This window comes from Moschus berezovskii, chromosome 1 (genome assembly GCF_049115385.1).
Source record: "Moschus berezovskii isolate FMDL1 chromosome 1, NW_MosBer_1.0, whole genome shotgun sequence".
In the NCBI taxonomy this organism is placed as follows: Eukaryota; Metazoa; Chordata; class Mammalia; order Artiodactyla; family Moschidae; genus Moschus; species Moschus berezovskii.
The window spans coordinates 119,729,546-119,743,810 of NC_142460.1; the positions used below are offsets into that span (position 1 = coordinate 119,729,546).

The 14,265-nt window shown below is 39.7% G+C and overlaps 1 protein-coding gene across 2 annotated transcripts in view; it reads right to left on the reverse strand.

Annotated features, from left to right (window-relative positions):
• Window positions 1-14,265, reverse strand: part of PRKCI (protein kinase C iota) — a 106,023-nt gene that overhangs the window by 46,992 nt on the left and 44,766 nt on the right. For both annotated transcript variants that reach the window (XM_088839224.1, XM_088839218.1), the window contains exon 2: window positions 5,520-5,641. In XM_088839224.1, coding sequence (XP_088695350.1) covers window positions 5,520-5,634 — 115 coding nt within the window. In that variant the 5' untranslated portion in view covers window positions 5,635-5,641. The remainder of the gene's footprint in view (window positions 1-5,519; window positions 5,642-14,265) is intronic.

A 14,265-nucleotide genomic window follows, 5' to 3' on the forward strand; every position in this document is an offset into this window, starting at 1 on the left:
ATTTCATTCATTTATTTATATTTTTATTTACTTTGGGGGACACATCACACGGCATGCTGGATCCTAGTTCTCTGACCAGGGATCGAACATGTGTCCCCTGCAGTGGAAATTTGGATTGTTAACTACTGGACTGCCAGGGAAATCCTAAAACCAATTTCTTTTAAATAAAGTTCATTATCTAGGGAATTCCTCAGTGGTCCAGTGGTTAGGACTCCCTACGTTCACTGCTGAGGGCCCTAGTTCAATCCGTGGTTGGAGAATTAAGATCCCACAAGCAGTGTAGCATGGCCAAAATAAATAGATAAAATAAATATACTTCTTTAAAAAAACAAAAAACCCACATTATACAGTGACTTCTATATGCACTGCTGCTACTGCTGCTGCTAAGTCACTTCGGTCGTGTCTGACTCCGTGTGACCCCATAGACGGAAGTCCACCAGGCTCCCCCGTCCCTGGGATTCTCCAGGCAATAACACTGGAGTGGGTTGCCATTTCCTTCTCCAATGTGTGAAAGTGAAAGTGAAGTTTGAAAATCACTGAATGCAAAAGCACTACATGGCAAATAAATAAAAAGAAATGATCAAAACAGGATTAAAATAACACTGACTTGGGTAAGAAACAGTATGTTGATGCTAACTCTATTTTTCTTTTGCTTTTTCTTTTTTCTTGGCCACGCTGTATGGCTTAGGGGATCACAGTTCCCTGACCAGCAACTGAATCCAGGCCATGCAATGAAAGCACCAAGTCCTAACCACTGGACCCCCAGGGAATTCTCTATGCTAGCTATATTCTATGCACTGTGCTAAATTGTATAGTCTCACTTTCAGGCTGAAGACATATTATGAAATATCCACATCATTTATAATTAACAAATATTTATACAAACCTTTACATAGAGAAGGCCAAAAAGTAGTTGAATAAATGAGAAAACTCAGTCTTACTCTTAAATGGTACAAAATATAAAATACAAAGCTAGTATTTCACTTATTAGATTTTAAAAAATGTTCAATTCAGTCGCTCGGTTATGTCCAATTCTTTGCGACCCCATGAACTGCAGCACGCCAGGCTTCCTTGTCCATTGCCAACTCCCAGAGCTTGCTCAAACTCATGTCCATTGAGTCTCTGATGCCATCCAACCATCTCATCCTCTGTTGTCCCCTTCTCCTCCCTCCTTCAATCTTTCCCAGCATCAGGGTCTTTTCAAATAAGTCATCTCTTCACATCAGGTGGCCAAAGTACTGGAGTTTCAGCTTCAGCATCAGTCCTTCCAATGAATATTCAGGACTGATTTCCTTTAGGATGGACTGGTTGGATCTCCTTGCAGTCCAAGGGACTCTCAAGAGTCTTTTCCAATACCATGGTTCAAAAGCATTAATTCTTCAGCACTCAGTTTTCTTTATAGTCCAACTCTCACATCCATACATGACCACTAGAAAAACCACAGCCTTGACTAGACAGACGATTGCAGGCACAGTACTATCTCTGTTTTTTAATATGCTATGTAGGTTGGTCATAACTTTTCTTCCAAGGAGCAAGTGTCTTTTAATTTCATGGCTACAGTCACCATCTGCAGTGATTCTGGAGCCCAAATGTTAAAGACATAGTATCTGAGGTTGGTGAAGGCAAGAGTGAAGAGATGTTCTCAGTCAATGTAGCTGTGCCATAAACTGGTTTCAGTTCAGTTCAGTTCAGTCGCTCAGTCGTGTCCGACTCTCCGCGACCCCATGAATCACAGCACGCCAGGCCTCCCTGTCCATCACCAACTCCCGGAGTTCACTCAAACTCATGTCCATTGAGTCAGTGATGCCATCCAGCCATCTCATTCCATGTCGTCCCCGTCTCCTCCTGCCCCCAATCCCTCCCAGCATCAGAGTCTTTTCCAGTTAGTCAACTCGTTGCGTGAGGTGGCCAAAGTATTGGAGTTTCAGCCGTTGGAGCCGGCGTCTCTCGCGTCTGCGCCGCTGGAGCCGATAAACTGGTTTAACTTTCTTAGACAACAAACTGTCACTAGCTACCAAAATTTACAATGTGCATACCTTGTGCGTTTGCTCCTGAGAGAGTCCCATACAAGAGAAGAAATTTACATATAAAAATGCTTATCATGTAGTAGACAAAATCTCGAAACAGTCCAATGTCCATCAATCAAAGATTAAATAAATCATGAAATATCTACAATATGGAATATTTCACAGGGTTATAAAAAAGATAATGATATAAACTGATGCATAGTGAAATGAAACAATGTCGAATACTCATTATAAAAGTTCACTGGCTTGCATATATTTCTTTTTATGTGAAATAAGCTGTTTATTAGTGATGTATAGAAATAAGAATATTTATACATGCATAGGATATATCTAGAATGATATACACTAAGCTGTGGTTTCCTCCCTTAGGACCAGGACTGGTGAGGGAAGAGAGAGGATAAACGGCAAATGGAAGATTTTTTAAATTTCATAATCATCTCCACTACTTTCCCCCCCAAACAGTAAACATGGATTACTTTAGAGAAGCTTTAAAAAATGTCTTAAAAAATAAGAATGGGCTTCAGTTTATCCATAGCGTGAAGCTAGAAAAATATCTTTTCAGGGCTCTTCATATCAGTGAATACAGAAATAGCCAGCCTCAAATATTGAATTAAATATCAAAATGACATTCCTTAAGATTAAATTCCATGGGTATTACAATTAATTGAGAACCATTACAGAAAACTAGCATATTCAGGCATCTTTCAACTATACTTCAGTGACATTCTATCATGTAAAATAAAGGCTAATGTGATTTGCAACGCCTTCTGGGATATAGTCCTATGCTTCACAAACTGTAATATTCATGCAGCTCACCTGTAGATCCTGTTAAAATGTAGATTCTGATTCAGTGATGGGGCTGGAGAGCCCCCTTTTCTATTAAGGACCACAGACTGTACTTCAAGTAGTAAGGATTTAGCCCAAGTTCCTTAGCACTCCCCATCCTTAACTTTGAAAATTAACTGATTTAAAAAATAATTTAGAAACTAGCTTTATCTTAAGCATCTCTCCCTCAGAAGTCATTTTTTTTTAAAGTGAATTAACATAAAATCTCAATTTTTAAAAAGCCCTTTTGGGGCAGTAATAATATCCCTTATGAATAATCAGCATCTGATCTGAATAGCAATTGAGTAGTATTTTAATTATTTGCTGGTAGGGGGAGCTATATTTTAAAAAGGAGCGTTAGTGTAACTAGGCCTCCATGGCTTCTGGTTAACACATTAAATATAAAAACTCTCCACCACCTCCGAAGTTTCCACCACAACCCACAAAGTTGCCACATCCACCTTCATGACCTCTTTGTGATCCACAGATTGCATTTCTTGTTTAGGAAGGGCCTTTTTCATGTCACAGTTCACCCATTAATAGTGTGGTATTTCTGAACATCAATTTTATCAACTGTATCATGATCATCAAAAGTTACAAAAGCAGGGACTTCCCTGGTGGCCCAGTAGTTAAGAATCCACCTTGCAATACAGGAGACACAGGTTTGATCCCTGGTCTAAGATCCCACATGCTGAGAAGCAACTAAGCCTGCATACTGCAACTACCGAGCTCACACACCTCAACTAGAGTCTGTGCCCTGCGATGAAAGATCCCCCCATGCTGCAACTAAGGCACAATGCAGTCAAATAAATAAGTAAATAAATATTTTTTAAAAGTTACAAAAGGAAATCCTCTCTTTTCTCCACCCGACCTGTCTTCCATGACTTCTTTAGTGTCAATCTTGCCATACTTTTCAAAGCAGTCACTCATATTCTTCTGTGTCTTCTTTAAGACCATCAACAAAAATTTTCTTTGCTTTCAAAAGGGCATTAGGCTTTACAGAATCCTCCAGAAACAGCTCTCTGGTTTCACCAAACACCCAGCAACTTCATGTGGTTCTGCACTCATTGCCACATCCACCTCTTCAACGCTTGAGTAAGTCAAAAGACTAAAAGTCCTAGAATGTTTTGTCTGGGCATCTCTCATCACTGCTCGATCTGTCAGTGTGCCCCATTTCTCAGAATGTTCTCTTAAACTATCATCTGTAGTTTCAGAGCAGAGTTCTCAACTGTGCTTGTTCCTCTGGATCATGGCCCCCCTCCTTCTGATGGTGGCCAGCTGGGGGTGACCTGGTAGTGGTTTTACCTCTGTTCCTTGGTAGCTCAAATGGTAAAGAAAACACCTGCAATGCAGGAGCCCCAGGTTCGATCCCTGGGTCGGGAAGTTCCCCTGGAGAAGGGAATGGCAACTCACTCCAGTATTCTTGCTGGGAGAATTCCATGCACAGAGGAGCCTGGCAGGCTACAGTCCATGAGGTCGCAAAGAGTCAGACATGACTGAGTGTGACTAACGCTTTCACTTTCACTTTGAGACTAGACTGGCCTCTTCCAACTCAAGTTCAATCAGGGGACCAAGAGGAGGAGGCCTCCTCATTCTTTCAACTTAGTGAATTACTGCCCTTACCCACACACCATGTTCTTCATACCTTCATGCCTTTTTATATCTTAGACTTTCTTTTTTCTCTTCTTTCTGGTTCCCCCTCATCTACTCCCCTTCAAAAGCTTTTATTCTGTTAGAGGTTTAGTTCAAACTTTGCAGATATTTCAGGCACATGTGAATGCTGTTTCGTTCTTATTCTGAGACTCCTATGCATTCAGGTTTGACTGTCACACTTGTTTTTCGTAAGTCCATCTCCCTGTGGAGTTTGAGGACAAAAAGTATCCCTTCTCAGCACACAGATATAAAATAAATGCTTTCTGTGTACAAGTCATTGAAGAATTAAGTTTCTAGGACTTCCCTGGTGGTCCCGTGGTTAAGACTCAGCTCCCAAAGCAGGGGACCCAAGTTCGATCCCTGCTCAGGGAACTACATCCCACATGCCTCACCCCAGAGATTGCAAGCAGCAACTAAAGATGCCACGTGCCCCAACCAAGACTCTGCACACCCAAATAACATAAAAAAAAAAAATTAAATTTCTGCCACCACCTTTGAAATAATGGTTGTCACAATCACTTTTTCATTTAATTAATGAATTAATTAATTTTGGCTATGCTGAGTCTATGTTACTGTGCCAGCTTTTCTTTAGTTGCAGCAAGTAGGGGCTATGCTCTCTGGTTGTAGTATGATGGCTTCTCAGTGCAATGGCTTCTCCTGTTGCTGAACACGGGCTCTAGGGTGTGTGGGCTTCAGCAATTGCAGCTCACAGGCACTAGAGCATAGGCTCAAATAGTTGGGGTGAACAGGCTTAGTTGCTCTGTGGCATGGGGGAATCTTCCAGGACTGGGAATAGAACCTGTGTCTCCTTGGATTCTTTATCACTGAGCCACCAGGGAAGCACCTCTCTGGTATTCTTTTAAATGCTTGAGGGAAAATAAGAATGGCATCAAATTTCTAACATACCTTTCCCTCCTTATGTTAATTAGAATTTTTACTACACTTTAAAAACAAACGACAGAATGGCATCTGAAATCAAATGCCCACACAGGCAGTCCTCTCTTTGCCACTCACCTTCCTCATCTATCCATTTCATGGTGAAAAGTTGTTCGTTGTCAAAAGAACACATGTCTCGAACCTCATTACAAAGACCCTCGAAGGATATTGAAGGTTCAAAATGTGTTATCATGATATCCCTGAAAAAGAAAAAGGAGATTTAAGTTAGAGGGTGACTAATAATGCCTGATGATTTGATGGACTTCTGAGATTCTGTGTGGCACCAACACGTGTCACTTCCAGTAAACCATCTCTGTAAAAAATAAAACACCAATACTTAATAATGCTTAAAAATAAAAACAGTGGCTTTGTGAGAAACCTTAATCTCCCCTCCTCAAGCAAGAAGCCCACCCTACCTGCTTTAACAGGAGGTCCACTTTGCTTTAATGCTAGTTATCAGAAGCTCACTCTTTTGTGAGCACTATACTCCAAAGACAAGTAGCTCTATTATTGGTCAGCTTCTGGATTATACTTAAATGAAATATCTTATAGCCTCTAATCGCTAATCTCCCCTTCCCTAAAAGTCTATCTTCATCAAAGAGATGGCCCTTCAAAAATTTAATAAGGATCTGTCACGTCCTCTTCCTCAGCCTTAACTTCCACAGACTAACCACCCAGATTAGCAACCCAATCCCCAAAACTGGCTTTAAAATATAATCCATATTATAAGGTAGACAACCCCAAAACAAAGGAATAGACATAACTGTGCATTTATTTTCATATTACTGTTAGATAAATCATAACACCTAAATAAATCCACTGAGCAGCTATTTACTACAAGACTCAAAAACACAACAAAACATTTTAGAACAAAAGCCTGGGTTTTCCTCCAAGGAACCATGAGAAGACTCCCTGTGATCTAATCCCCACAGAGTAGCCAGCCACGGTCATCCTTTCTAAGGAAAGTCAAATAGACCCAATGACTAATTCAACAAATATATAGCTATCTCCATGTGCCAGGCTCTGTCATAAGGGTTTTACAAAATTAATGTCGTTCATGTCTTTCCTTTGCTTTAAACTCTCCAAATTCCTTTCCCAAAAGTAAAGGGAAACCCAAAGTCCCCAGCAGGGTCTACAGGGCCCTTGCTTCCCCTCTGACCCATCTCTTCTACCACTGGACAGATAAACCAATGTTGAGAGTCCACCATCTACCCCAGCTAAAATGTAAGCTTGATAAAAGTAGGAATTTTGCTCATTATATTCCTAGTGGCCAACACAATGTCTAGCACAGAACGGGTATTCGATAAGTAGCTGTTGAAGAATGGAAGGAAATGTGTTAGGGACTGTGTGAACTGACATGGGTAGTTGGAACTCAGAATGTTGAGTAAGAAGTAAGGTGTTAAAATTGTTAGTCATCTGCAAAAAAAGTTAAAACTCCAGTCTTCAGAGGCTCTACAGAAGCTTAGCAGAGAGTCACACATAGAAAGTGAATGGCCTTTTCTTGAAAATGATTCTCTTCCTAAGCATATCATGGTTTCATGCCCCTGCCTCTTAGAACTCTCTTGCCTTGGTTTTCCTAACAGTCTGCTTCCCTGTCTCCCCTTCCACCGTTCTGAACACTTACTAAGTCTCCTTCTGTCTTCGATCATAAGACATTCTTCACACCTTCTCTCATATTCCTTCTCTGTCTTTCTCTTTCTGAAACCTAATTCACTTTTAGTGTTTTATCTATTAACTCTATGTAAGTATCTCCTAAATCTGTAATTTCAGCTGTCTTTGTGGTATTTAATACTCTAGATAAGCTGGTTCCAATTTCTATTCTCAACGTGATCCCACCATTTCCAGCACAAACACTCTGTTACAGACATCTGTACTCACAATCCCCATACATAAGACTTTGATGATCCAAGTTTTAACCCTGTCACTTCCTCAGTTTAAGGAGGGAGGTGGAAATTTTTCTTCAACATCGTCTTTTTTCTTCAATATCAACTTCCATTAAACCTTTTTCAACCTCATAGGCCCAATGATCTATACTTCTAAATCTGCCCAACCTGTATCTTATGCTTCATTTTTTGTTATTCAATTAATTATATACACACATCCTTAGCTAAATTATAAACTGGAAAGGAAGATAAAAAATTCTTGACTAATACATTCACATAACTATTTTATATACACATAGGGACTCAAATATTTCTTAACTGAATGTAGAAGTAGTATTTTCTAGGAGACATCCATCGTCTAAAAAGTATACTCTTGAAAGCAAAGAAGAACTAAAGAACCTCTTGATGAAAGTGAAAGAGGAGAGTGAAAAAGTTGGCTTAAAACTCAACATTCAGAAAACTAAGACCATGGCATCTGGTCCCATCACTTCATGGCAAATAGATGGGGAAACAGTGGAAACAGTGACAGACTTTATTTTCTTGGGCTCCAAAATCACTGCGGATGTTGACTGCAGCCATGAAATTAAAAGACGCTTACTCTTTGGAAGAAAAGTTATGACCAGCCTAGACAGCATATTAAAAAGCAGAGACATTACTTTGCCAACAAAGGTCCGTCTACTCAAGGATATGGTTTTTCCAGTAGTCACGAATGGATGTGAGAGTTAGACTATAAAGAAAGCTGAGAGCTGAAGAATTGATGCTTTTGAACTGTGGTACTGGAGAATACTCTTGAGAGTTCCTTGGACTGCAAGGAGATCCAACCAGTCCATTCTAAAGGAAATCAGTCCTGAATATTCACTAGAAGGACTGATGCTGAAGCTGAAAATTCCAATACTCTGGCCACCTGAAGCAAAGAACTGACTCATTTGAAAAGACCCTGATGCTGGGAAAGATTGAAGGCAGGAGGAGAAGGAGATGACAGAGGATAAGATGGCTGGATGGCATCACCAACTCAACGGACACGAATTTGAGTAAACTCTGGGAGTTGGCGATGGACAGGGAGGCCTGGCATGCTGCTGTCCATGGGGTCGCAGAGTTGGACATGACCGAGCGACTGAACTGAACTGAACTGACAAGGAACTACCACTGTTTATGTTTCCTTAGCCCATAAACATGTACAGATTCTTTAGTATGTTTCAGGTGTTTGAACAAACAGGTTATATGATTTTCATAATAACTGTCAAACTAATCCTGTTTTACAGATTTAAAAAGCAAAGCACAAAGGAATATTTGCCAGAGTTTCACAGGAAACAGAAAATTAACTCAAATCCACATCTCTTAATGACACTTGTGGATGCTGTGATCTAACCATTCCCCTCTTCACTCCACCTTCAGAATTACCCATTAGCAATAGAGCACCTGTCATACCAGTTGCTGGAAATGCTACCAACAGACATCCCCAATCTTCAGCCTCTCTCAGAGATCTGACTCCTCATCTGTAGTCAAAGCCCCTTCCTGGTCAGTCCACAACCAATGACCAATTCATTATAAAGGTCCTACACGTGACTTGCAAAAGCTATGAAGTGCCAATTCATTAGAACTCCCCAGAGGGTGAGCTAAGGTTTCTGTTAAGACTTCACAGCATCTTGATATTTTCCTACCTAAGCTTGCTTCCTTCCCTCCCCTTATCTTCCATAGCTATCAACCCCAAAAGTACTCCTGAAAAACCCACCTGAATGCTCATCTGCGACACTACCTCCCACAACAGCATCCACCCAAAGCATAGCTACCATCAGATGTTATTTTCTGACAAAAGCATAATGCGTACAATAAGTCAATCTCACTTTTAAGAGACTGGCTAATAAAAACTATAATCCTAGTTTCAGAGATTTAATGAGTCTAATTTAGTACACGGGCTTCCCAGGTGGCTCAGATGGTAAAGAAGCCACCTGCAATGGCTGGGTTTGATCCCTGGGTTGGGAAGATCCCCTGGAGGAGGGAATGGCAACCCACTCCAGTATTCTTGCTGGGAAAATCCCCATGGACAGAGGAGCTTGTACAATTTAGTATATGAAACTAATTTTTTTTTCAGAGAAAATACATTGCCAGCACATAAAAATTATACATATTCCCCCAACTAAATGTAAAATCCATGAGAGCAAGCATTTTGTTTTGCTCATTGCTGTATCACCAATATCTAAAACAACATCTGGCCCAGAATGGATGCTCAATTAATATATGTTGACTGAATGGAGATGTCATATGTTGGACTCTAAAAAAAAGCAAGAGGAAATGTAAAATAAAAAGCATTCCACAAAGGAAGAATGACATATTCGAGGTAGCCATAGTATAACGGTTGAGACATGAGAGCTAAAGCCAGTATGTTTCAGCTTGAATTCAGGCTCTATCACTTACCAGCTGTATAGTCTTAAGTGAATTATTTGACATCTCTGTTGGCTCAATTTCCTCACCTATAAAGTGAGAATAATATTATCTCCTGTGGTTTTTTAAGGATTTAATGTGTCAAGTGAATTCACACTTGTAACACTTAGAATAGTACCTAGCATATTGTTTGTTGTTTAGTCGCTAAGTTGTGTCTGGTTCTTTTGTGATCCCATGGACTGCAGCCTGCAAGTCCTGGGATTTCCCAGGGGAAAAATACTGGACTGGTTGCCATTTCCTTCTCCAAGGGATCCTCCCAACTCAGGGATCGAATCTGCGTCTCCTGAACTAGCAGGTGGATTCTTTACCACTGACACCAGGGAAGACCAACCTAGCATTCAACAACTTTTAAAACTTTATGTATTCATATAACACTTTAAATAAAAGTGGAACCTTATTAGATGAAAATAATCCAGCTTTCTAAAGACAACACACAGATTGTTTAATATGGTGGAGGGAACAAACATCTATATCTGTTCTGAATGAAAGTATTAGTTTCTCAGTCATGTCCAACTCTTTGTGACCCCATGGACTGTGGCCCACCAGGCTTCTCTCTTCATGGAATTCTCCAGGCAAGAATATAGGAGTGGTTTGCCATTCCCTTCTCCAGAGCATCTTCCCAACCCAGGGACTGAACCCAGGTCTTCCGTACTGAAGGCAGATTATTTACTGTCTGAGCCACCAGGGAAGTCCCTTTCATTCTAAGGGCCCACTGAAATGACAGAAAATTGAAAATGACAAGTTTATCAAAGTCTTAGAAAACAAAAAAAGGTATCAAGAGCAGACCAGAAAGTATGAAAAAATCCTAGATGACTAAAAACAGATGAGATAAAATTGATGGAGAAAACATTCAGTTCAGTTCAGTTCAGTCGCTCAGTCGTGTCCGACTCTCCGCGACCCCATGAATCACAGCACGCCAGGCCTCCCTGTCCATCACCAACTCCCGGAGTACACTCAAACTCATGTCCACAGAGTCAGTGATGCCATCCAGCCATCTCATTCTCCGTCGTCCCCTTCTCCTCCCGCCCCCAACCTTTCCCAGCATCAGAGTCTTTTCCAGTGAGTCAACTCATCGCATGAGGTGGCCAAAGTATTGCAGTTTCAGCTTTAGCATCAGTCCGTCCAATGAACATCCAGGATTGATACGTTAACTGGAACCCTTTAAAGAGAGAAGTTCTACTGACACAAAATTACTTTTCCTTCTCAAACATCTAACCACACTTCTTTGTTTTTCCAGTGCATCATGCTTACATAAGCATTCATTATAAGTGCTTTTTTAAAACTGCTTTAAAAAATATGAGTTAAAGAACAGAATAATGTTATATACCTTTACAATGTAAAAATTAACAAGAAAAATCAAGACGCGAGAAAGCCAAAGGAAGTATAAATTCAAAAACATGTCTTTCCTAATGAAGAGTCAACCCTCTTATCTAAAACTAATAATTAAATATAAAGCAGAGAACAAGAAAAAAAAACACCTGAATTTAAAAACAGTCAAAGGACTTGAACAGACACTTCTCCAAAGAGTATATAGAAATGGCCAACAAGCTTAAGAAAAAATGTTTACCATCACTAATTATCAGAAAAATGGAAATCAAAACCATAATGATAGGGCAGAAATTAACACAACAAACTACAATGTAAATCAACTACACACCAATAGAAAAAAAACATAATAAAATGTCACCGGAAATGGCAACCCACTCCAATGTTCTTGCCTGGAGAATCCCAGGGACGGGGGAGCCTGGTGGGCTTCCGTCTATGGGGTCACACAGAGTCGGACACGACTGAAGTGACTTAGCAGCAGCAGCAACATCCATCAGGATGGCTACTATCAAAAACCTAGAATAACAAGTGCAATCAAAGATGTGGAGAAACTGGTGCCCTGTGTACTATTGGTGGGAATGTAAATGGTGCAGCAGCTATAGAAACAAGTACGGATGTTCCTCAAAAAATTTAGAAAAGTATTTCCATATGATCCAGCAATTCCACTTCTGGCTACATATATCCAAAAGAACTGAAAGCAGGGAATCCAATAGATATTTGTACACCCACATTCACAGCAGCATTATTCACAATGGCCAAAAGGTGGAGGCAACCCAAGTGTTCACTGACAGATGAATACATAAACTAAATGTGATATACAAACACAAAGAAGTATTATTCAGCCTTAAAAAGAAAGGAAATTCTCATACGTGCTACAATATGAATGAATCTTGAAGGTGAAATAAGCCAGTCGCCAAAAGACAAATGCTGTATGACTCCATGTCTATGAAGTATCTGCTGCTGCTGCTAAGTCACTTCAGTCGTGTCCGACTCTGTGTGACCCCACAGACGGCAGCCCACCAGGCTCCCCCTTCCCTGGGATTCTCCAGGCGAGAACACTGGAGTGGGTTGCCATTTCCTTCTCCAATGTGTGAAAGTGAAAAGTGAAAGTGAAGTTGCTCAGTCATGTCCGACCCTTAGCGACCCCACAGACTGCAGCCTACCAGGCTCCTCCATCCATGGGATTTTCTAGGCAATAGTACTGGAGTGGCTTGCCATTGCCTTCTCTGATGAAGTATCTAGGGGAGTCAAATTCACAGAAACAGAAAATAGAATAGTAGTTGCCAGGGGTTGGGAGTTGGAGGAGGACAGAAGAGTTGTTAATATGTTACTTCAGTTTTGCAAAATGAAAAAGTGGAGATTGGTCACATAACAATGTGAATATAGTTCAGTTCAGTGAATATAGTTCAGTTCAGTTCAGTTCAGTTGCTCAGTCGTGTCTGACTCTCTGCGACCCCATGAATCACAGCACGCCAGGCCTCCCTGTCTATCACCAACTCCCGGAGTTCACTCAAACTCATGTCCACAGAGTGGGTGATGCCATCCAGCCATCTCATTCTCTGTCATCCCCTTCTCCTCCAGCCCCCAACCTTTCCCAGCATCAGAGTCTTTTCCAGTGAGTCAACTCGTCGCATGAGGTGGCCAAAGTATTGCAGTTTCAACTTCAGCATCAGTCCTGCCAATGAACACTCAGGACTGATCTCCTTTAGAATGGACTGGTTGGATCTCCTTGCAGTCCAAGGGACTCTCAAGAGTCTTCTCCAGCACCACAGTTCAAAAGCATCAATTCTTCGGCGATCAGCTTTCTTCACAGTCCAACTGGAATATAGTTAACACTACTCAATTGTACACTTAAAAATGGTTAAGATAGTCAATTTAAAACATTTTACTATAATTATAAATAAAAGAAAAAGCAGGAGGAGGTATATTATCTAAGCTTTAAGTGTAACCACAAGAAAAACTAAAAATTGTGAGAGGAGGCAATGAAAAAGTGCGAAATTCCTTATCTTTCATACTGATCAACAGATATAATAAAAAGAAAGCAAAATTTTAATAGTAGTTAAATCTTGGTGGTGGAACTGGGGATTAGGAGGAGACAAGAGATATGTAAATATTGAAACCCTTCTGATGGCATCGATTATTATTAATTTTTCTACCATGTAAAGGTATGATTTTAAGTACATGTTACTTTATAATAAAATAAATATAAATCAAATATAAAACAAACTTTAAATTACTGTTCTACATAAATAAAATTATTGTTCTACTTATTTTTAAAATTTGTATTTTAAAAAGAAAATTAAAGCAGAAAATAGTTCCTTCCTCTAGTGACATTAAAAGGCAACTTGCTTACCTTAAAGCAATCTTTCTTTCAAATTATCCCCCAGGTTACTAGTATGAGGGGGTGAGGATTGGGAGAATACATTTTAGAACTAAATCAGAAGAGAAGAAAAGGCTTCCACTGAACTTCCCTGGTAAAGAACAACTGTGACATTATCTCTTTGAATGCAAGGAGAAGAAATCAGTATGATCAGATGTCATCAAAATATGAGTTTCTTATTAAGGTCCATTCATAGTTAAAATTAACACTATGGAAACATATTTGTAAATAATAGAGATTTTTCAGAAACTTTATTTTTCAAGAGCTGTAAAATATTTACCAGAATGCAAATATTTTAAAACACGCTTTAAAAATCCTTTAGAAATCATAAGTACATACATCCTAAAGAGACTCAGTGAGGCAGTCAGGCCTTATCAACTGCCACTCCTTAAGTTCCAGGAACTAAAACCTTAAGGGACTTTTTTTTTATAAATACCCCTCTAAGTAATTGGTTAAGCACCATGTTCACATATCCCACAATCACCAGATCCTTATTATAGTATCAAAACTAAAAATAAACTGCAAAATAAAGATATTACTTCTAAGGTACAAAACAAATTATCCATGGAAGACTTTTGTTCCTGGTTTTAACTTCAGTGTTGGCATAAATTAGCTTACCACTGGTCTTCAACAATACAGTCTGCTTCACCACAAAGATGCCCAAAATGGTAAATTTAGATATAGTTTTAGCTGAATTTAAAAAAGAAAAGGAAAAAAAGCATTTTTAACTGTGCTTCACCAAACAGTTTTAAGCATTCATTATGTTCCTATGTTCTAAAATAAAGAATCTAAA